This window comes from Synchiropus splendidus, chromosome 10 (assembly GCF_027744825.2).
Source record: "Synchiropus splendidus isolate RoL2022-P1 chromosome 10, RoL_Sspl_1.0, whole genome shotgun sequence".
In the NCBI taxonomy this organism is placed as follows: domain Eukaryota; kingdom Metazoa; phylum Chordata; class Actinopteri; order Syngnathiformes; family Callionymidae; genus Synchiropus; species Synchiropus splendidus.
In genome coordinates, this window is record NC_071343.1 from 9054889 (window position 1) to 9079937 (window position 25049).

A 25049-nucleotide genomic window follows, 5' to 3' on the forward strand; every position below is an offset into this window, starting at 1 on the left:
CAGGCACGATCTGCGTGCAGTAGAAGACGTTGATCCAGACGGAGGTGGTCATGCTTGTGTATAAGAGCAGGTCCGCCAGGGAGAGCATGGACATCCTGGCGAACCAGTTGCCGCTGAGGACGTAGAGGGTGGCGTTGGTGATCAGGGAGACCAGGAAAACCACCGAGCAGAAGATCATCGTCAGCAGGAGGAACTTCAGCGGCTGCTTGAACTTGTGCGACGAACCAGAGAAGATCAGGCAATACAGGAAGAACACGTTGAGAAAAAGGTTCGGGAAAATGAAAGCCCCATTGATCCAAAAGCTCGCCAAAGCATCCATGGTCTGTTTTCAGGCGTCTCTTGGCACATGTGATGGACACCAAACGCTCGGTATCGATACATATCTGGCAACATTTGCATCTCATGCAAATCATAAATATTTGTTTTCTAATGTTCCTATAAAATCCATTTGCCTTGTGCCTTGTGTCATAACTACGATGGCTGAGAAGTGCCAAACACATTTACAAATGGCAAAACACATCTACAACACATCTGTAACTTATCTGCACTTCGACCCCTCTTCATTGAATTGTGGGAAAACCTCATTCCTGCTTAAACTACTGAGGAGGAAAGAGGCTGGGGTCGCTCTAAGTGAATTATCGTTTCAAAACATGTTGTCATTTAATGGTAAAACTTCACTGTCACAAGGGATTGATAGTTTTATTTCATCTTGTTCCGAGTTTGAGCTGAATGTGTGGTGTTTCCTTGTGCAGTGGTGTTCGAGCGAGAAATACACAATAAAAAGTTGTTTCAAAAGTTTGTAAATCTGTTTCACACTTCTCAGCCACTGTACATAGCACAGCTTTATAATGAACTAGATTCAACACAAGCTGAGCTTCATATTAAAAGCGCAGAGGAAAGGTAAACGTGTCGGCATTTGAAATGAATAAAACAAGGCTCAAGAGAACTCCTCAAAATACCAGGTTAATACCTTGTTAAAAATAGTTGAAGAATAAAATCAAGAACCTTTTCATGGGAATTTTATTGATACATTCCATTTACATTATAAGCACACACTTCTGTTTAATGGTTTCATTTGTCCGATTTTAGTCATCAGAAATTTAAAGAAAATGTTCTGTGAAAACTGAATAATTTTTAATTTTCATAAGCAAAAGATATTGGTTTTTGAGACACTGAGTGTGGAGGCTTCAGTGTAATGTTTAATAAGCAAAGTAGTTTGGAGAAGACAATAATATTCTCATGTGCTGAGACTTAAATGGCATTTGTCATTAGCATTACTAAAGTAAAGTAACTGAGAAAGTGATGCCGTTGACTGTTTAAGAAGAGAATATGTTGAGAGATTGAGCTCTATATAAATAGGTGTAAATAAACCAAGTGAGAATGAACCCAGCGGCGACTAACTTTCATAGGCAGTTGCCGTGGAAGGCTGTGACGTGGGTCCTCGACTGCCGGTTTCAGCGCCACCCTCCTCCCACTTCTTTTGTCTCAGAGCGCGAATGATGTCGAGGGTCCGCTGCCTGAACACAGTCTGACCCACCCACATGTTTAAGGTGGTGCCAAGCATGTACACGTTGATCACAGTGTAGTGGACATGAGGATCAAAAGAAATGTCGGCAACAGAATGATAGATGAATTTGAAAATGAACCACATGACGCAGAACAGGTAGAGAAAACCCTGCAGGATGCCATTGACGCTCACTCTCAGCTGACCTTGAAACTTGGGGCTGGAGGAAGACTGAGTACTGGCCAACAGACTGTGAATGTGTCTTATGAGGTAGGATGAGACTGAAACACACGACATGACCATGACACCCAAAGAGAGAAGGAGATAGGACATCACAAACCACATGTATGCCGTGAAGAACTTCACGGCTTTCTCTCTAACATGTGCTGGTGTTTCTCTCTGCACTGTGCTGTTACCGAATATAGGTAAATAATTTACACAGAGAAAAAATACGTCAGCGGAAATCCACACTCTCTCAAAACCCCAGACGAAGAAAATGATACACTTGATGTTCTTCTTCATCCAGATGAAGAACGCGTGCTTTGGAGGCACGATCTGCGTGCAGTAGAAGACGTTGATCCAGACGGAGGTGGTCATGCTGCTGTATAAGAGCACGTGCGACAGGATGAACATGGCTGTGCTGGGGAACACGTCGTCCCGGATGACGATGAGAGCGGCGTTGATGATCAGGCAGACCAGGAAAACCACCGAGCAGAAGACCATCGTCAGCAGGAGGAACTTCAGTGGCTGCTTGAACTTCTGCAATGAACCAGAGAAGATCAGGCAATACAGGAAGAACACGTTGAGAAAAAGGTTCGGGAAAACACAAGCCGCGTTGACCCAGGCGCTCGCCAATAAATCCATTGTTTTCAAGCTTCTCTTGCTGCTCTGACACCTGTGATGGACACCAAACACTCTGTACTGATACAAATGTGGGGTATTTGCATCTCACGCAAATCATGGAGACCTCACTCAAAACTATTTGTTTTCTCATGTTCCGAAAAAAAAAGCCATTTCCTGACATTATGACATCCTGCCATGACTGTATGGAGGAACACAGCAGTATGTTGTTGAGGAATTGACTCAATACGAGCTGAACTACATATCAAAACATGCTCAGAAAGTCTGCATTTGAAAAAACACATCTGCATTGTGCAGGTGTTTCGCTCGAATTATACGGAAAATAAACCTCCAAAAATAACTTTAATACATTTCATATTCGAGATTAACAGATATTTTGTATTCAATGGTAGTTTTACAAAAAAAACTGTAGCTGCTACGTAGTTTTAATTAACAGAAGCTCAAAGAAAAGTTGTATTAATTTACATTTTATGATGGGTTTAATCTGTTTTCTTATGCAGTGGTATTGTGCGAGACAGTGACTGTAGAGGCGTCAATGTTAAATAAGCTGAAGTAGATTTAGTGTCTGTGCAAATGCTGTGTATACAATTGCTGTATAGTTGAAAGTACAATACATTGTTTTCACAATGACAAAACTGTTTACTAGTCATTAAAGGTTTTTGGGATCAAAATATCCCATAGTCCTAGTCTGGTTAGTTAGGTTTTCTATAGGTCCCTTATCCCACGAGTTCCCACTTGTCTGCCAAGAACAGAACATGGAAGGCTGTGACTCGTCCTGGAGCTCATTCATCTTTTGGGTCTCCTAGAAAATATGGACTTTTCACCCACTTCCTTGAGTCAATGACAAGTATCTAGAACAGGTGGTGTTTCCATGGACAGAATAGTTGCAGTAAGGTCTGATGAAGCCTCTTTCTTCATGGATTTGGGTTGAAGCTGAATGAGTAGAAGGGGCAATGCATCAGAATCCAACTCTGAAAGCTGCATTTGTTGTCAGTATAGGACGCCTAAAGGGCCACATTAGAAACTGTAAGAGTTGTGAGGGGCCATCATCAAAAGAAAGACAGCGATGACTGCAAAACATGATGGAAAAACATCCAAAATATATATACTTAACTACAAGTACAAAATGAACCTAAGAAGATGAAATGTAAGGATATTAAGAAGACTTAACATGCCATGAAACCTATGAAATATTTCATTTTCTATGCACTTGATTTGAATATAAATGAACTATGGACAAGACGTTCAAGATCAAAAGGCAATTTACCTGTATTTCAAAATATATTTTCAGTATTACTTCAATGTATTTTGAGGAACATGAAAAAAACAAACAAAAAATGACCAATGGAAAGAAGAAAACATTTGTCTTAAAACAAGAGCATAGCAGAAAAAAGTCTGACGTCAAACGGGCCACGAAAATACAGGCATTGGGCCGCATATGGCCCCCGGGCCGCACTTTGCCCAGGTCTGTGTTACGCCATGGGTGATAGTGGTGATAGTTATTTGCGGATCTCTGTGGCCCATCTTATTCAGGATATCATCGACATGCATACTTATTCAAGTTCTTACTTTGTTCGGTACAGCAGTCCAAGTAAGAGAAACTAGATTTGATTCACTGCACAGCATGAAACAAAGATCGAATTGAGACCAACATGAGGATACAATCACAGATTTAATGGAGGTATAGAGCAACATTTTATATTATTTACAATGCGGATAATGCGGGATGTTTTTGTCTTGCGGTATTAGCCTCAGTCTTCAGTGTATGATCCCGCCTCACGCCCTGAACTCACAGTTGGGGCTTGACTGTGGTCACCTCGTGAACTGGCTTTCAAAGCTCGAATGATGTCGACGACTCTCTGCCTGAATGCAGCCTGCCCAACACACAGGTTTAAAGATGTGCCGAGCATGTACACGTTGACCACGGAGAAGTGCAGGTAGAAATCAGTGAAACTGTACGTCAGTTGATGGGTCATGACGTTGCGTGTCATCCACGCTGTACAGCACATATAGAGCACACCCTGCAGGATGCCGGTGACGGCCACCCTCAGCTGCCCGCGCACCGTTGGACAAGCAAAGCACAGACTGTTGGCCGACATTTGCCGAACGTGTCCGATAAGGTAGGAGGAAATAGAAACATTTGACATGATCATAACACATACAGACAGGAGGAAGTACATTCTAAGACCCCAGGAAAAATGTACATAAAAATCATAGAAGCCTTTGAGGCTGTCTAGTTCCGTTGCCTCCAGATACACCGTGGTGTTGGTCCAGACAGTCGAAGCGAATAAAGCTCGGCACCTCACTATGTCAAAAGCCATGTCAGCGACAACCCATATCCGCTCGAAAATTAACGCCGTGTAGATGATAGTCTTGACGTTCTTCTTCATCCAGACGGTGAGAGCTCTCTTGGCAGGCACGATCTGTGTGTAGTAGTAGAAGTACAGCCAGACAGTGGAGGTCACGCTTGTGGCCAAGCTGGAGCACGACAGCAAATATAAGGCCACATTTAGCACCAAACTATTGCCACAATGTTCAAGGATTAACTTGCCGAACATGGACACCAAGTACAAGACGAAGCAGGAGATCAGCAGCTCCAGGAGGATCTTGAGAGGCTGTTTGATCTTCTCTGGGGAGGAGACGAGGCAGTAGGAGAAAAAAATGTTCAGCAGAAGGTTAAGAAAGGAAAAAGTCACATTGATGGCAAACAAAAAGTCCATTTTGGCTTCGGTTCCAGTGGTGCTCTGTTTCATGTTGTTTCTCAAGGAAACATGATGGATGGCGACCAAGTGCTCCAAAATGTATCTAAATTGAGATATTTGCATCACATGCAAATTGTAAATGCAAATAATGCGAAAAGCATGCTGGTCTTGGTTTCCTTACATTTATGGGTTTTTTTTAAGCCTTTTTTAGGACGCCACTCCCCCTCTATTTTAGTCAGAAATGTCCTCCTGAGCTTTGTACCTCCATGGATCTTGATGCCCTAAGTGACAGTTGAGGATCGGAGACAAACCTGGCAGCGCCATGTTGCGTTCAGGACATCTCTAAAGTACGGAAAAAATCAAGTCCAATATCAATTCAAATACGGGTTGATTCCATATTACGAATATTCACTTGTGACTACTGTGGTACCTTGGTTTTCCAATGTCCCGGACCGAATTTCGAGATTTTTTTGCTTCTGATTTCGAACGAAAATCCAGAACTCGAACACCCCCGAAAAAAGTCGGACAAAACATAAGGTGCGTGGACCGATCAACCTAACCAGCGTGATGTAGCTGCCAGAGTGCCAGAAGAAACAGTTAACCAATCGGGAGTCACTATGTTTACTAGTCCCGCCTCTTTCTCATTCACTCTGGAGTTGCATGTTTGTATGACAGTGCCGAAGAAGTACAATGGTGAGTGCACCGTTTTGCACGGGCAGACGAAGTTTGAGAAACAGAACGTAAATGAGGAATTATTGGGAAATATATGAGCAGCAAAACGTAGGAGAAGCATTGAAATGTTGTTGATGCAATATACTACAGCTCTTCTGTGGCTGTTGTCATTTCGTAGCAAAATAAAAAAAAGGTAAAATTGTTATTTAATGAATCACGTTTGTCCATGTAATGCCATTTAAGCCCTCACTGTATAACATATTTAACTACACTGAATATCAATGACCTCGGGTCTGTGTTTCTTGCTGTGAAGCTCCATTTTGAAGTGTCAGTTGTGGCAGTTTAAAAAAGTAGAAAAAAGGTTGTTATGAAATGATTAAAAAATTGTTAAAAAATGATTAAAAATGTATTATTTATTATTGTTTAATCTATACCAACATTTATTCAAGATCTAACTTTATATCCATGACTGTTTTCCCCTTTTGTAAAAATAATCTCTTCCCATGGCAAAAAAACGGAACCAAAAAGGTTTAAGTTGTTTCTTTAATACAATAATACTTTCAAGATGTTTCCCAGAAGCATTTATTGATATTCAGAGGTCGTCCAGTCTTGCTGCTGTTATTGTTGTAGACATGTTGCCGGGACCTGTTCAGACGAGATGAAAGGCAAGAGGAAAGTTTTCAAGATTGCCGTCCTGGACTCACGTCTTTGTAGTTTCTGCTTCACCATCACTTCTCCTGGCCAAAACTTTGCCTTTCAAAGCTTGAATGATGCCAACGGCTCTCTGCCTGAACACTGTCTGACCCACCCACAGGTTTAAAGAAGTGCCAAACATGTACACGTTGATCACAGTAATGTGCACATCAAAATCCGTGAAAATATTAAACAGTTGATATTTCACAAAACTGCAAACAATCCACAGTGCAGACGACATGTAGAGCACACCCTGCACGATGCCAGTGACAGCCACCCTGAGTTGACCACGGAGCGTTGGGCAGGAAAAGCACTGACCGTTGGAGGACATACGCTGAATGTGTCGAATCAGGTACCAGGAAATCGAGCCATTTGACATGACCATCGCACAAACAGAAATGACTAAGTACAGTGATATGCTCCATTTCATAAATGAATACAAATCCGCAACACTTTTGAGGCTATGCAGTCTTGCTATCTCCAGATACGTCGTGGTGTTTGTCGCGACAGACAGTGTGATTAAAACTTCACTCCTCACAAATTCGAAAACCATATCAGCAAAGATCAGGAGTCGCTCCAAAATTAATGCAGAGTAGATCACAGGCTTGATGTTCTTCTTAATCCAGATGGAGAGCGCTCGCTCTGCAGGCACGATCTGTGTGAAGTAAAAGACGCCGAGCCAGACCGAAGACGTCATGCTTGTGGCCAAGCTGAAATTTGACAACAAATAAAAGGCCGCATTTATCGCTAAGCTATTCCCCAAGATCATCTTCAAGGTCATGGACGCCAAGTACAGGATGGAGCAGGAGATCATCAACTCCAGAAGGATCTTGAGAGGCTGTTTGATCTTCTCCGATGAAAAGGCCAGGCAATAGGAGAAAAAAATGTTCAGCAGGAGGTCAAGAAAAGCAATAGTCAAGTTGACAGTGACCATTGACAGATCCATCTTCTGGTGCCGATCTGCTTCTTGCTGCTTCAACCTGAGGCCTGGGTGATGACGATCAAATGCTCCGAATTATACCTAATCTGAGATATTTGCATCGCATGCAAACTGTTCATGCAAATGATGTGTCTGTGAAACCATGCAGATCTTGTTTTCTTTAACAAATGCATGTTTGTTTTTTAGGATGCCAGCGGCCCTTTTTCCCCTAAAATTTATGGGGGAAGAAGACATTCAAGACCAAGAGTTTTCAAGAGAATGAATAAAAAGTCTCCAGCAGAAAATCAGCGTCAGAAATGTCAAAATATTTGGGATTTCAAAAGGGTCATGTTGACCAAAACACCATGCTGCGCCAACAGTGCCTCGCTGGTATTGGTCCCCTGGGTCACTGTCAGAGTGCAATATGATGATGCAAATAAAGTCTAAGGAACAAACGTTAGTTCAGGATGCCTTCGCAGCTGTGACAAAAAAATCTAAACTGTCCAGATGTATCAAGGATGTAGTGACTTTTCAAGCCAAAAATGACATCTAAATCATATTTAATGGTATAAATGTGAGGGGCCAGAACAAATGAACCATGTATTGTTCGCAGATCAACAGTGGAGAGGATCTAAACGCCAAAGAGAAGACTGAAATGGAAATGAAGAAAATTAAGAATACATAAATAAGCTCGTCTCAAATGTAGAAAAAACTCAATCCATGGTCTTTTTGGAATTGAAATGTGGACGATAGCTTATCCTTGACAATTCACAGGAAGAGTTTCCATCAGAGGTGAAATTTCAGGGCTTCACATAGACGAGCAGCTCACATGGAACCAGCACAGAACAAACAGCTGGATGAAAATGTCCAGACAGCTCTGTATCAAGAACAAATGCAAATTCTGTTTGAATGGAAGACTGTTGAAGAACATTGTGCTGTACTCTGATACTCCCACACGTAGTGTATGGAGTGGAGGTCTTATCATCTACCTAAGTAAATCTGGACCACTGCTTCTGCTACAGAAGAAGGCTGTTCATGTATAAGGCAGATTACAGAGCTGTTTGCTACAGCAAGATCAGACTAAAGTTAGCTGAGCTAGTAGAGAGACAAAGACTGATGCTCATATTTAGAGCCAGAAATGGACTGCTACTGGATCCACTACTCACGATGGAAATGAAAAACTGGGGCATTACAAGCTAGCTCAGCTGCCGTTTAAGTTTGTTTACGTTTTTACACTACTCTGCTCACAGCAATGTTACTATTAATGACTGTTGAGGACTGGGATGCTCATAACAACTTTTCTGTCTTTACATGCTGTGAGAGACACTGAGCTTGACCATGTGGGAAAACGTACTGTGTTCGAGGATTCCGCTAGAATCGGCCTACGGTATGTGTAACCAATCGGATGCTGTGGACAGGACAAATAACCCCTTTTACCCCGTTTTTTAGTAGGAAAACAGTCGATGCAGATATACGTACCACACAAAAAACGTTACGTTAAAAACAGATCAAATATCGGCACCGATGTTCAGTTGACCCCTCATCGAAATTGAACTATGACGTACATAATGTATCTCACTGTTGTTAAGAATAACTTGGTTTGAATGGAGGGGGTGTCTCTGAAATGTTACCAGACTGATGATCTGTATATTTGTTATCTTATATCTGTCGTGTATCTGCACGATTTAACAGTAATAGCATTTCCATAAACAATTTGCATGTGATGCAAATACCCAAACATTCGAACATTACAGAGTATATAGACTTTGAGAACTCAGAAGCAAAGCAGAGAGGAAAATGGATCTTCTAGCAAAGGCCATCATCAACATGCCTGCAGTGTTTGTCAGCCTCCCGCTCACCTTGTTCTTCATCTATTGTCTTCACGGTCCGAGTGCCTCTGGGAAGATCAAGCAGCCTCTGAAGATCCTCCTGGAGACGATGATCTCCTGTAGTGTGGTCTACTTGCTCTTAATGGTCACCAAATGCATCTCAATGCCTTGCTTTTGTTGTGGCGTTGCGTCGTGTCCGCAAGTATGACCTGGTCTGTCTGGCTGAACTTCTGCTACTACAGTCAGATCGTACCTGCTAGGAGAGCGCTATCCATCTGGATCCAGAACAACATCAAGCCCATTATCTACTATGCATGGGTTTTTGAGAGAATCTGGTCTTTGTCTGACGTGACGTTTCTCTTATTTGAACTTTTGCCTAAAAGGAGCACAGACATCTCGACTGAAATGTCTCAACAACCCACTGTCTTGACCGTATCTTCATATTTAACTGCTTGTTCAAGGCTTACCTTGTTCTTTCTATGTGTGTAATGGTGGTGTCAAGTGCCTCAATTTCACTGTATCTGTTCAGACACTTGCAGCAAATGCAAGGCACCGATCAGTCAAGTTTCTCCTCAGCGTTCTACAGTCAGCTCAGGGTGGCCGTCACTGGGATCCTGCAGGGTTTGCTCTATCTGCTCTGTGGACTTTGGATTACTTCCCGTTTTATTTTAAATCCATGGTCCAGTTTTGGCTCTCGCATGTCCATTTAAAGCAGCTCCTCAAAAAACAAAACTCTTTAAATGTGAGTCATGCTGATTGAATGGTGCAACTTCTGTAGTTCAAACCCATGTAGTTTGATATTAAAATCTGTGCTGAGGTCTGACAACAAGCTGTGCTTCTGCATTGTGAGGGTGTGGATAGTTCCTGAGGGGTTTGAGGGCAAGAACTCGGAGCGCACAAGACAACTTAACCTACAACTTCACTGCTCTTCCATCCCAGTGGGCGCAAGGAATTTGGAACTTCCTCCTGTTGGACTAACAAAGGAGTCTCCTCTTAAAACGAAGACACTAAAGTCACCATTACTGGAGTTAAAAAACAGACAAAAATGAACTTGATTTTTCCTTGACATTTTTAATATATTTCTTTGGAATGAAAGCATAGTTTCCTCCTTTTTGATTCCCCAACACCCAACAGAATGTGATGTTTAATAAGTGATGCTTTAATGTCTTTTGTTAATGCCTAAACAACATTTTTTTCAAACATAATTTTATTAGTGTTATTATTTATTTATTTTTGTGACTCCTGATATTATTTTTTTCTTGAAACTTCTTATTAATAGTATTGGTTTAATCCAGGATTCTTGCCAGTTGAGTGTTGTTTCTGAGCCATTTGCTGAGTTTCCATTTGCATGCGTTGTATTTTCTGTTGTTTTTATGGAGGTATAGCGCGGTATGACTCGTAATAACACCTGAGACTTGCCATTGGGCCACACTCAGTGGTTCATTTTCCATGCTCAGCTTCAGGGTTTATTATAAGAACTCTATCATTGAGGTGACTGTCTTTGGGGAAAAAAAACTTCACTACACTCTCAAAAAAAAAAGTAAAAAAGAGCCATTGATCTCATTGAAAATATCAACACATCAGGACTCCTCCGTTCTCGTACAGCCATAATTCAACCTCAAAATCGAAGTCGCACTCTGTGACATTACAAATACAACAACCTTGACTTAAAAGATCTTCTGTGGAAACCCCTGAGGTTGATGTGTTAAATTCGAGTGACTCTCATGCTTGAGCATGTGCTATCGTCTTCTTCATTTGTTGCTACTGAAATGCGATGCAAGCCATAAACCTGGCTTGTATATGACATCCTTTTACGTTGACCGGCGACAAGCAATAGTAACAGTCCAAGTTTTTTTTACTTTAAAGCTCTCTGCTTTAAAGAAATGCTGTAGCAAAGATTTAAAAACCGTTGTCTCGCCCTTACTAAATACTGGCGAGGACCCTGGATTTCAGTCAAATTTCTGTCTGTACATGAGGTTGATGTTATTCTTGTTCCACACATTTTATCATGGATTGAACCCAACCCGCTGAGATGAAAATAAACCTCTCAATTCTCGAGCATTTCATTACTTTTTATTTTCGGCGTGTCACAATTGAGTCACGAAACGATTTGCTGAGGCAAACATTCATGATGTAGCGTTTACACAAGGGCTAAACATGACTTAAACACATGACATGTATTTTTGAGCTTTCCCAGAATCCATTTCCCACCCTCGACTCATACCTTTACAGCTCCAGCTTCATCATCAGAAGCTTGCCTTTCAAAGCTTGAATGACATTGACGGCCCTCTGCCTGAAGACGGACTGACCCACCCACAGGTTTAGAGTGGTGCCGAACATGAACACGTTGCACACGGTGTAGTGGGCATTTTCATTAAGCTTCTTGTCTGTGAACTGTTCTCTGAACATGTTGTAACAAATCCAAGCTCCACATAGAAGGTAGAGAAGACCCTGGAGGATGCCGGTGATAACCACCCTTACCTGACCACAGAACTTTGGAGAGGAATAAGCCTGACCACTGGCTATCATCTTCGCAACATGTCTCACCAAGAAGCACGACATGGAAACCGTTGACCAGACCATGACATATACAGAGACAATGAAGTATGTCTTTAGGAGCCATGAAAATATAAAGTAAAAATCTAAGGCCTTTTCTAAGCTCCGAGACAGTGATATTTTTATACTTCCAGTCGTGTAATTCAAAGTCGCCAATGTGAAGAGTGCATGAAGCTGAAGAACAGTCAGAGAAATCTCAAGCAAAGTCCAGATTCTTTCAAAAAACCAGGCGACGTAGATGATCCGCTTGACGTTCTTCTTAATCCAGATGGAGAGAGCTTGCTGGGCTGGTACGATCTTCGTGTAGTAGAAGAAGTTGAGCCAGACGGAGGTGGTCATACAGGAACTCAAAGTGCAAACGGACAGGATATAAAAGACCAAAGACGTGATCGAGTGAGTCCCCATCATGTTCAGGACGACCTCCGCCAGCATGGATATCAGGTACGTGACAGAGCTGCAGACCAGCGTGCACAGAAGGCAGCTCACCGGCTGCTTGAGTTTCTCTGAAGGATCTGAAAAGCCCAGGCAGTAAATGAAAAAACTGTTCATCAGAAGGCTCATAAAAACAAGTGGCACATTAACAATGGTGGTCGTCGTCCGGTCCATTTTCCTCTGTGGCTCCTGCTGCTGTTGGCTCTGTCTTGTTGTGTCACCTGGAGACGTGGCATGTTAAGACTCACTGCTCACACATCACAATTTGGGGAGATTTGCATCATATGGAAATTCTAGATGCAAATGAAGTTACTGTGAAATTAAGCGGATCGAGGTTTCTAAACAATGATTTGCTTTGTCTGATGGTGAAGAATTCAGATGGTCAACTTGACTGAAAATTGTGTGAACCGATTTTGGGAGAAAAAAAGCGATGCTTGCTAATACTCCAACTTCGCAACTAAGGTGAAACTCGTGCCTTATTTACCACCGCAATGTGCTTTAATATGTTAAAAAAACAAAACATGTATCGATTCATGTGTTCCGATGTTACATAACAGGCATTTCATTCATGGATATTGTCCTCCTCCATGTTCTTACATTACACAAATACTGATGGGTGGTTTAAAACGAATTTAATTTCCATTAACAATTTGCATCGTATGCAAAAAATAAGTTTGATATCGGAGTATTTAGTCTCCTTCCCTGCGGGTAAGAACTGATCAGCAGCAGAGTAGCGGCAGAGTGACAATGTATTATTTGACTTACGCCATCATCAACGGGCCTCTGGTTGCCATCAACTTTCTGGCGAACTTGTTCTTCATCTATTGCCTGGTGCGCACGACTGCGTCGGGGCAGCTCAGGCAGCCTCTCAAGATCCTCCTGGAGACTCTGGTCCTCTGCACGGTCTGTAACCTGGTGTCCATCCTTGGCAAGTCCATTTGTGACCTGAAGGGGACAGATGTCGTCTTCACCGCATCCTTCTTTTTGCTGTCACTCTGCCTCTTTAACACAAGCATGACCTCTTTCGTCTGGCTCAACTTCTTCTACTACACTCAGATCGTCCCGGCCAAGAGAGCTCTCACCATCTGGATCAAGAAGAACGTCAAGTTCATCATCTACTCTGCCTGGGCTTTTGAAAGGTTATGGACTTTTACTGACGTGTCTCTTGTCCTTCTTCGACTTGTTCCTTATCTGGCAAACTCCACCGGTCATCCTTTAAACATAAAGATGGGCTTCTTCAATCACATCATATATATTTCATTCATAACAACGTGCATTCTGAAGTTGTACCTTGTTCTTTCTGTGTTGGTCATGGTCATGTCGACTGTTTCAATTTCCATCTACCTGATTCGGCACATTCAGCGGATGTTAGCCAGTGGTCAGCCCTGTTCTTCCCCCAAGTTCGCGGGTCAGCTGAGGGTGACCATCGCCGGCGTCGTGCAGGGTTTGCTCTACTTTGTCTGTGCGGTGTGGAATACCCAGAAATTTGTGGAGGAAAACCTTTCCCAGCTGGTGGATGCGCACATTCACTTCACAGTGATCAATGTGTATATGTTGGGGACTACTCTGAACTTGTGGGTGGGTCAGTCTGTGTTCAGGCAGAAAACTGTTGACCTCTTCCAGGTTTTTAAACCTGGAATTCTGACCAAACCTGGAGCAACAGAGAGTCCCGGATGTCTTCCACTGTGACAACATTCACTGAAGATGGAGTATAATTCACAAAAACAATTTCAGTAGTTAATGTATTTAAAAGTTTTTTTTTTAAGTTTTTTTAATTTGTATATTTTTTTCATTACAATCTTCCACAGATGTTCAATATGTTGATTTTTCACAAAATAAAATTCACAATTGTATGCTTAGGTCGTTTTTTACACACGGTGGTAGCTTATACTTTAAAGAATTTGGTTACGAAATATGTTGTTGGGAGAGTTCACACTGTCCAGTGAGTTGGCGTTTTTAAGCTTGTTTATTGATTTAGAGAAAGCCCCATGTTCACATTACGGTTTGTGCAAGTTTTATACGACACATACTTGTGTTAAATATTGTCAACACTTTTGTGTATGATTTTTTTTTAGTTTAACTTGTTGATGTTCCAGCTGTCATGCATTCGATTTAAAACATTTATATGGACTTGAATATCACATGTCTTTGTGGGAAACCTTGGTTAATTCAATTCTAAATCTAATATATTTTAATTCATGTCATACAAGAATCAGTTGCTTATAGTTATTGGATAAAAAACATTTTGTGAACTTGCCGTTTTAAAATAATGCAGTAAAATAAGGCAATCGTTTTTTTATTTGGAATCCTGTGTGGTGTCTGCTTACTAACTGTCTTTCACCAGAACATGCTTTAGATCTACAGTATATATGCATGGGATGATAAGTGATTTCTTTATTTTGATCTATAACTGCATGTCCAGTCTTGTAACTGTCATGATGCTCTTTCAAGACAAAAGACAATACAATTTATCCCAGCTGGATTTGAAAACTCATCTTCCTTCTGATTCCAGGTATGTTTTGAGTGACAAAGATCTGTTTCTGCTCAACAATTTAGATTATGAAGTTGATGTTCCCTCCCACTTTTTAAAAAAAATGCTTCTCTGTTGTGCATGTAATAGACGTTCGACCTCGCATGTAAAGACACTAAGATGCAGTGCTGCACGGCAGCTCCTTGTCACTGCAGTAGAGGTGGTTCTCAGAGGAGAGCAGACTCCTCTAAACTGCAGGTAGAGGTTGATCTGTCTGTGTCAAACTGTGGCCTTATCCACTGACAGATCAGATGGGATGAAAGCTCCACACCTACCTGAACAAGTGGAAACACATTTATCACACAAACTGGCTTTCGACTAGTCTACGGCAGCAACTTGGAGCAGCAGGACACCTCCGTCACACGTGGACCCGCTTTAAGGGTTTCCTCAAAGTGAAATGTTTAAATCAGTGAATTCTTATAAACTAGTAAGGAGATGATCTTTGCTTCTTATGTCTTTGCCATGAGAAGCTGCATTAGACTGGCATTTCAAAATGGGCACACAAAATGTTATATATGTATCGGGTCTTTGTAGGTTATCAGGTACTAATGCCAGTTATTATTATTTTTTTTTAAGTTTAAAATCAGAGATTCTTTGACATTTCAATTGTCTAAAAGTTAATCTCTGCTTGGATTCTAAAGGCAGTGAAATTAGAAAAAATAATTTTAAAATCTTGAGATAGGAATGACAAAGCCAGTTTGGAAAAAAAAAAAGTGATTAAACATGGAAGTTGTCTTTCTGTTACCTGAGGGTGGAACCTAGGCCATTAATTAACATGACTGTGAGAGGAAGAGCGAAGTGCTTACAGATACTTATGCCTCCCGTGTCTTCCTGGCATAACTCTTGTTCTCCTTCCATCCATCACCCTGACCCACCGCCCGCAGCTACTGAGAGATGAAGTGGCTGGCAGAGCCGGGCGGCAGATGGAGCTGGTTTCCTCTACGTCTGGCTGCTCTGGAGGAGGATTCAGCAGCTGGCCAGGATCCACTGGCTCAACCAAGGCTCCACCAAGGAAAGTCAACAGCAGATTGCTGCGTGTAATTTCACTGGTGTTTACATACAGTCTTTCGCTCGCATACAGTCAACTATCTAGGTTCGGCTGTCAATGTTTTTTTCCCTAAATAAAATTGTATAGATGTTTTTCTTTAGATAGATTATCTATCTGTCTATCTATCTGTCTATCTATCTATCTATGATAAAGGAAATAAATGCATAAACTTCAGACATAGTAAGCCATTTCCCGTGGCCTTACTATTTGAATGAGTATGCTTTGACTAAAATCTTTACTTTTACTTCATCTCTTCCTGAAGTGAAGAAAATGTAAGGATCGCTTGTTATTCGGTGCTTCACCCCCCTCTAGTGCACGGGGCTGGTTTAGCAAAACAAATGCAGGATTTCGAGAATTTGCGGAAGTGTTGTGTTGTTGACTAATAAGATTTTGTGTGCTATGAATTGCTGGATAATGACAAAAAATTCCTGTGATTTGCAAGATTGGAGGTAGGAATAGAATGGCCGTCATCAACAATGCAGTTTTAAAATACAAATATCACTACTTTTCACACTACATTAATGTGAGATTCTCATGATTCATTCTGCAAAGACTTGTAAATATCTAATCCATGTTCTTTTCTTCATTTTCACTGACTGATTCAACAGTTAATTCAAATGTAGTCAACGTTGTGCAAACCTTTTCACATCTGGAATCAACTCCTGATGAGCCCACATTAGCCTGACCCCTGACCCCTGACCCCTCACACTGTCTGTGGCCAATCACCTCAGTCATGTTTAGAGTTGCAACAAGTTCAATGATCTCTACACTGCGATGGAAAATTTGATGGAGGTATCTTTTATAGCCTCATGTTATCATGATACAGTAAGTTATGTTTGAACTTTAGACTGTTCAGTTTGGAAAAAATAAAATTAAGATATGTTTTAAACTGTCTTGTAGTTTTGGACATTTGTATGTATTTTAGCATAAAGAAATTTAATTTTTAATTATTGAGTTAAATTAAGAAAAATGTGTGGATCGACCTTTCCAGGTATAAATTCAGATTCAGCCTTCCCCTGCAGGTCACTGGTTTCTGGGTTTCACTCTCTAAACGGATACAACACAACTACACCAGTACATTTATGCATTTTTTATGAAGTAACAAGTGTTGACTTTGGTTCTGTTTCAAGTCTTCAAAGTCATCAGGCTAGACTTCTTCAAGTGAATGAGGGCTTACCTTCCTGTGTGGCCCACAGGCAGCTGCGATTAATGAATAATAAATACAGAAGATCATCAAATTGACCGATGCACAATTGACTTTGCCACTGGGGTCACTTCTGCTTTGCACTGTTGTTTCACAGCAGGTGAGCGGGCCCTCTTTGAGATGATGGTCCAGCTGTGCTGAGGGTTTCACCTTCAACTCTGCCACGTTGCAGATGTGCAGCTATGACTGTGTAATACAGTAAGTCTCTGTAATATTCACAAGATGACGTCCTCATCTCAAACGCACTCGGTGACAGACTTCATTCAGCGTCGGAGTTGGTGTGGTTGGTGGACACTAACATGCGCGTGAAAATGCAGCAACAAACATCTCACCAAGATGACAGGTGACTTGTTTTATATTAACAAACAGGGCCATTTATGCTGCTTTAAATGCTCAGGTGATTGACATTTCTGATCCAGGCACAGAACATTGCACCTTGTTTGTAGTTTTGCAGCTATTTTGCAAACTTTAACTTGTTCTGACTTTGAAATTACAAACATTTTAAACTTATTTTAATATGCAGCTACTCAATTAGTGTGGGAGATGTGACGACTGAAGAGGAAAAACAGGATACGATGAGACCATTACGAATGCTTGTTCGCTTTTCCACTCATCTCCATGAAGCCCTCTGCACTGACGTCTACAAGCCTGAATAAGTGATACATATAAATATGTAAAAATGGCATTTGCGGTCGCACTAACTTTCATGTCATGTTATTATTCAATGGAACTGGATAAAAACATACAAACATTTTTTATAAGAATATAATAATAGTTATAATGATGATAAATAAACATTTATGACGTATAAAATACCAGTTGCTAAAAACAATGCCGGATGTTTAGCAAAGGTCCACCTGAAGTACGATGCCGCGCATGCGCTAACCAAACGGTTAAAATGTAGCTTAAGCTCGTCAGTACGGTAACTCAAAGCAAAAAATAGATTTTCAAAAATGTCGGTATCCTCCATGTAAAATGTTATTTGGTCCGTATACGTATTTTCATTTTCGTGGCGTGTAAATGCTTTGTTTCGTTTGCCTCAAAAAAAAAGAAACAAAAAAAAAAACAACAGTATGTGAGGTCACAGATCATTAAATTTCATATTTTTAAGACATTAATAACTTTTATTTTTAAAGATATTTTCAAACGAGGTGGGGGTGTTGAGCACCGTAATTACGACAGGCGTGGCTATGGCAGTCATTACGGTAGCTGCAGCCTGCGGAGGCAGAGGCAGCCAGAGTTGCGCCGGACGACGTTGCACCGAGCAGGTAAAACCACTCTTCTGTTACTCTGTCGCGACGTGACACAGCAAAAAAAAAAAGAAAAAAAAATCTGCATGAGTGTTGCCGTTAATGCCGAGCGAGTGTCCGGGCAGTGCTGTGAGTGGACGCTGCGAATCCACCGGAGCTGAAACGATGAGGTGCCCTCCCGGTGTCTACTGAGAAAAGGACGCATTGTTCGCTTACATTGACTCCGCTTTGTCCCTGAAGCCGTCAGTTTGATGGGACCAGTGAAGACGGGACGCGCACATTGCCGCATTCCGGCGGCCCCCGTGATTCCCCTCCTCTAATGTTGCTTTACATTCGCACTCGAACAATCGCTCTGCATTGAGCCACATTAAAGCCTATTGCGGCGACTGCGGGACCCTGCTGCGGTGACAGTGGAACCTGTGAGAATACGCAATATAAACCAATACAAACCGTCTAATACTCATGGCTTTTTCAACAGATAAAGATGCTGAGTCATATTGTGATGGTGTGGTGAACTCATTAAACCCATTTTTTTTCAATGGTCCAGAATCCTACTGAACGTGTGAGTGAGTTCTAAGGACCGTTACACCCTCTGGACCACCTTATAGAGCTCGAGCCATCTTGATGCAGCTCTTCACTCCCATTTGCATATATTGGTTGAGTCCATTTACCTTCAGCGTGTGGAGATCCTTGATCATTTCTACATGTCACGTGGGAGGGGCTCCAGCGACGCCTTGCTGGGTGACTGGGTTCATGGTCCTGTTGGTGTTTGCTCCTCTTGCTTGTGATCCATGTGAAGTGGAATGGACCCGGAAACCTTTAGAGAAACTGTGCTGTATAATATTGAAGAACGTGACTGAGCTGTGAGCTGCTTCTTGTCTTGAATTTTCTGGATGCAGTGACACAGCAACAGGACGCTCCATGTGTATTGACTGCAACGTAGGTGAGCTTTGCTTAATCCCAGAGTGTTAGCGAGGTAATCTAATCCAGGCTCCTTTCTCCATAATCAGGCAGGAATTAACACGTATATAAACACGGTGCTTGTTGGTTGCGTTCAGGGAGAGATCGGACTCCATGTGTGGGTGTGTGAACACATCAATGGCTTTCTTTAACCAGAGAGAAGTGACACTCTTTCCTTGGCAGGAGGACCAACACATTGCCTCTCTGTCTGCCAGATACTTGCCATCCTCTACTTTGTCTCTCTGATGAAGTGACACATTATATTCTCTGGAAATTAACACCATTTTTGTTGTGCCCAGAGAGTCTTTTTGTTCTGGATACCTAGAATATGTTTAAAAGATGTATACTGTTCTATGCATTGAGTCAGATTCATTCAAGTTTTGAGATGGAAGTCCGTGCTTAAGTTGAAACTAATGGGAATTTGACTTGTTCTTTTTGTTTGCTTGAGTCCCAACGTAGTTCGAAGCAGCAACCCCCCTTTTTTTTTGGATGCCACACGTCAAATAAACACGTAGCTGCGCTTCAGTTTTGAATGGGGAATTTATTTATACCAGCCTGCTGACAAAAATCCAAGGTTTTTTTCCCCCTTCACCCAGCAGTATGTGGCAGCCAGAGAGAGCTGGTGGTAATACATGTGTGGGCAGAAACAGAGTGACTCACCTTCCTGTGTTTCTGCCGTGTATCTCCGGTGTGTGGGTTTCAGACATAAACTACCTGACATTTTTGGTAGATAAGTATGTGATTTACGTGACGGAATTGTTAAGATGGCTGTAGATGTCAGTTCAAAAGCTTTATGGATCTCTCTGGCAAGGAAGTTTTGATGAGCAGTCCAACACATGAAGGAAAGTAAGCGGTTCATTTGTCCGATTGCAGGAGTTAATACTAACAGGAAGTTTATGCAGTTTTATTAGAATAATACAATGAATTTTGCTACAGCCCAATCTAAATATTTCACCTCCATAAATGGTTGCGCTTCATGAATTTAAGAAGCTTTTTTTTTTTAACTGGTGTCACATAGTTCAAGTTCTTTACCATTTGGTAGTGATGGGTTTGTGAAGCTTCATGAAACAGTGTCCTCACTTTCAGAGCGACCTAGATGGCACTGTCTGCCCAGCAATCTTTGGATTTGAGCCACCGATTCAGTGGAACTCATTTTTCACAAGAGTGCCACCTACTGAACTCTGATGACACTGTTTCATGAAGCCTCATCACCCCATCAATGCTCTTTGGGCACCGAAGTTGCAACATTTTGGCGCGCTGCATTGCGGCATTTAAACAAGCCGATGGCAGACTCCTCGAACTTCAATTGGCGGTATAAGGCGCAGGAGAAAATACACTGCGAATAGTAGCTTGTATTACAATCATCATCATGGTTGCTTCAGAGATGAGGAAGAATGTCTCCAGTGGATCAGATAAACATCAGTAAAAGTTATGTAATACAATATGCCTGCCACCTGGTGACGTCGTAATGCACCAATTTGATGAGTGAATTTACATCCATCCCAAACTTTGGGTCACTCTGAAGACCATTACAAGATGCCATGAGCTCTGACTGTTTTCAACCTATGGCCTTTTTGACATACCGACCTCAAAGTCGAGCTTAAAAAAAATGTCTGGCGCCCAAACAGTTCAATTACAAATATAAGGAACACATTTAAATGGTAAGATACTATCATAGAAATCTGTTTTTGGGCTCTCACTTGTGAAGACTGAGAATAGTCATTAAAAGTATTAAAAAGCAAACCCTGCTTAAAATGTACTAGTCAGTGCTGATTGGAATAAATTTCACTTATCTGTAAATTATTCAAACTGCAGCGTCTCTCGCAGGAATTCTCTCTTTTGTGCCTTATCACATAGACAAAAAAAATACAATGTATGTGAGAGTAAATTTTGCATACGCAGCAGCACATGCGGTTGGCAACAATGGTTATTAGATCACGAGGACTGAGGGCGACTTCATCCTGTTAAGTGTCAGTGGAGCCCTCCCCACTTGAGGAAATTGCAGGATTACATCACGAGAACATAGTGAGGGATCGCTCCCGCGGGCTCACAAGCACAGGGTTTTCATCACAGTTTTTCCGTTCAAATAAATCACGGAGGAGAGAACAGTGTAAAAGAACGGATTTAAATGAAGTGAATTAAAAGTCGAAGGCAGAAATAAAGCCCTTGTGTGTAGGAGTGAAACTACAACCTGACTTGTCGTGCAGTACATTCACAGTGTCACTACATGTTTGTGTAGATGCTATAAAACCAAGACATTTCTTCTGTCTTGCACTACACACACACACTAAAACATGGTGAAAGCATGAAGTTAAATAGGAGCAGCCTTTGTTTCATTCACTTTATTTCATTCCCAAGGGACATCCCTTTTAGTCCCTTTTAGTCAGCTCTGAATGGAAGTTTTTCTCAAGTCGCTGAAGAAGTACCGGTAATCTCCCTGTTTGTACGCCTTGCTGAATGTGCCTAAAATACTTCAAAAGGAAGGCAACCGCCTGACAATCTTACACCATGTTTGATCCACCTCGAGGGACTGCGCGTCTGGGGAAGCTTCTAAACATTTCCCTCAGGATGACTCCAGCTAGCAGAACACTCAAATTTGTGCCGTAGCATCTCGGAGTTCATAGCTGTGGGCAAAATCGAAATGACAACTTGTTGAGAAGTACTGAGCTTAACCTTCTGCCTTGTCTTCACATCAAGAGTGTGAGGAGAACTCTTTCTTCTCCGATTCTTAATCCCAAATCATGTCCCACTGCTCCTATGTCAACACTTGGAAAAACTCTTTAAATCTTACACAGCATTACCCTGCTTAGAAGTACTTGAATGACATCCCACAATGAGCATCCAAAAACAGTCAATTTTAACAACTGCTGATACTGCAAATGATGCAGATGTCCTTCGTTGCCTCTTTCACTCTCCCACGGCACTGGCATTGTACTTCCATTGGTTTTAGCTGGTGGAGATTAAGGAATGCTGGAGAAGGACGGCTTTCATCTTGCAGGTCATTTCCCCTCACACATTCCCTCTTGCAGTGGAAAGACAAGGCCGGATGAAATTGTCATTCTCTATCTAGTTTCATGTGGTCCATGCTTCATCTTCTTCTTGGCCCATTGCTGTGCTTCTCTTCCTCGCTTCCATGGTTACAATGCGTGAGTATTATTGTAGGAGACAATTGGTTTGTGATTGTACCAATGATCTGTGAAACGAAGAACACTGTAACATGGTTGTGTCGAGATGGAAAGCAGACTCTTTTAACTTAGTAGAAAAAGAAACAGTCATTGAAAGGTTCGTAACTGAAACATCAATTATATTCTCCTTATTCTGTTCTGTATACTTCGCTAGCTGGTCCCTACGTGATCATTTTTATTTATATTACCACCATCTGTTCATTCCGTCTGCGTCCAAGTTGCTGAAAAAAACACTTATATATTAATTAAATCCCGAATACAGTGATGCCAAAGATGCCTATTTTTAGTTTTGTCCTGCTGAGTGTGCATTTTATCCCCCGACTTTTCAAATATAAAACCGAGTGATGTTATTCCTATCACTGTCGAAATCCCTTAGCAGATTACTGTGCATTTTGTGAGGCATATTTCATTTCTAACTAAATTTTTCATAACTTTTCTTAATGTATAATATATATTTTGACAGTGTAATAAATAATGTTGATGAAGAGAGGTCAGTGTGAAAATTATTTTGTTTATTTGCGGTATTTGTTTTCCAATGTGTGTTTATTTTTTACTTCTACCTTCTCAGTTTTTATTACAATTGAGAGCCGTATTATATTGAAATAAAGTTAAAGCAAAAACAACCTTTATTTTTTTTGTGTTTCGACGATAGACTCCCAGGTAAATGCGACAACCCTTTTCATCACTATTAAATTTAATACGTAAATGGAGGCTATGCTGTGTTGCATATGTCACTGGTGCAATTTACCTAATGTTATATCAATCACAAGCGTCGACTTTTTGTCCGTCCGTTACGGGCTCGCGGTTTTCCGAGATGTAATCGCTCATGTTTCTCACGAGCTTGGTCCTCATTTGTCATCGGCACTGCAGTTGTAAAAGAAAAAAAAAATGTCCGTCCTTCTGTTATGAACCTTTGCTTAGTCTGAATCAGCTAATGTCTTTATCTGTTACCATGGAGACTGAGTTCCGCTGTTGCTGTGGAAACTGGCAGCTCATCACAACCCACTGCAACCTCCAACACACCTCCACCACTCCCCTGAGCCGACACATTCACATTAATCCGCTGCAAATATGTTTGTGTAATGTGTCCAATTACCAGTCCGATATGTGTTGCGATATAGGATTTGCTAATTGATTGTTTTTCGTGTTGATTTTGAATATTAAATATAGTGAAATTGCACTGAAAATATCCATAAAAAGTTCTGTTTTCGATTCACATTTTTAAGGGAAATGCGATTAAAAAAAACAAATTTTCTTCTATTTACATTAATTACTTTATGCGAAAAATGTGAGGTAAAACTAAAGATCTTAAAAGTCCTCACTGAAAGCAAAGTGAAAATAATTTCAGAATAGTTTATAAGTGAAGATTTTAGCCGTCACTGCGAGTGAAGCTGAACCATTCTGTGCTGCCACCTGTGAGCATGAAGAGGGATCCGTTACCAGTTGTAACACGACGCTATGAATGGCGCCGTCATCACGACTCCTCCTGCTTACTTGGCATGACATCGCCTGCTTAGTATTCAACAGCTTGGATTGCTCTGACATCCGTGCTCGAGCGCATCTGACGGGCTCGTGAAACGATGCGCGTACAAATGAACACAACAGCTGATGTACAGGTCTGACACAAGGCACCATTTATTTGTGTCACGATTGTGTTACATCCTGTAAACAGCATCGACGGAAGTTGAGATATTCTCATGTCACGACTGCTTTTTAGACTCCAGTTTGTTCGCTGAACATGTAAACAATGTCTTTTTGGCATTTCTAATTCGCCTAAAAAGTGATCCAGAAGTTGAGACTGAGAGATTAGTTATGCCTTTCTTCTCTGAAGTCTTGATCACTGATTGTGTGGAAGTGATGGGTCATTTTCAGTTTATTGTTTTGTGTCAGTCGAAGGAGGGATGCCAGTGCTGTATCAGCAAGATCCCTGGGTGACCAGTCGATAGCGATAATTCATCTGAATTTTATTCACGCTATATCTCACCATGTTTTATGCTTAGGTCGGTATTGATTTTAAAACATATTTTCTTGACCATTTTTTTCCCCGTTGGATTCATTAGAATGCGCATCAGTGATGACCGAACTGTTCAAGGTTGGTGGGAATTATCAGATTTTGGCTCAAAAATCTGAGCTGGTGGGATTTTCTGAGCATAATTTATACGGCACATCATTTAAAAGAGAAATTGAGAAAAAAAAGATCTGATGGAAGCAGTGGATTGGGCATAATGGCAACCAAGAATCCTGAATTTGGGGGGCTGTAATATTGTGAGATACACACTATTAAAACTACATTATTCAAAAGTCTTGCTATCATTCAGTTTATTTAATAATTGGATTTGAAAAACTGTCATTTCAGGACTATACGCAGCTATTTTTTCTGGTCTGAACCCTGCGGCTTATACAGTGACACGGCGAAAATATGGAATTTTACAGGCTAAAGCTGCCAACTTATTGAGCCTGGTCACAACAAACCAATGAAATCATTGGTTTATTTTAGTTTTATTGACTTTAAAGTGCTCAAAATGCGCTGTTTTCCCCGTGTGTCCGCAGCTCCGCCCACAGAGCCGATCTCTTGGAGGGCAGGAGACAAGAAGCAGCAGCTAGAAACCAGCTGTGGTGTCGCCACTACAGTGCGATTTCTGTATGAGCTGCACATATTTGCCTTCTTAAATTTAGTGGGTGTGACTAATATTCCTGTGCGCTT

General features: G+C 41.4%; 2 protein-coding genes across 9 annotated transcripts in view; one reads left to right on the plus strand and one right to left on the minus strand.

Annotated features, from left to right (window-relative positions):
* Window positions 1-11342: 11342 nt before the first annotated feature.
* On the minus strand, window positions 11343-19164 carry LOC128766239 (uncharacterized). Of its 6 annotated transcripts, none has more exons than XM_053877734.1 (5): window positions 18872-19164; window positions 13459-13628; window positions 13327-13381; window positions 12934-13253; window positions 11343-12389 (listed from the first exon to the last, which is right to left on the minus strand). In XM_053877734.1, the coding sequence occupies exon 5, from the start codon at window positions 12340-12342 to the stop codon at window positions 11407-11409; it is 936 nt and encodes a 311-aa protein (XP_053733709.1). In that variant the 5' UTR covers window positions 12343-12389; window positions 12934-13253; window positions 13327-13381; window positions 13459-13628; window positions 18872-19164; the 3' UTR covers window positions 11343-11406. The 6 variants fall into 6 exon arrangements, 5 of the variants coding, with proteins under 5 accessions (XP_053733709.1, XP_053733710.1, XP_053733706.1 ...); XM_053877735.1 differs by lacking the exon at window positions 18872-19164 and having other exon boundaries at window positions 11343-12248; window positions 12313-12389; window positions 12934-13113; window positions 13251-13381; window positions 13459-14229; XR_008415975.1 differs by lacking the exon at window positions 18872-19164 and having other exon boundaries at window positions 11343-12248; window positions 13459-14229.
* Window positions 18154-25049, plus strand: part of map2 (microtubule-associated protein 2) — a 48182-nt gene continuing 41286 nt past the window's right edge. For all 3 annotated transcript variants that reach the window (XM_053877722.1, XM_053877723.1, XM_053877724.1), the window contains exon 1: window positions 18154-18218. The gene's annotated coding sequence lies outside the window, so the exon portion shown is untranslated. The remainder of the gene's footprint in view (window positions 18219-25049) is intronic.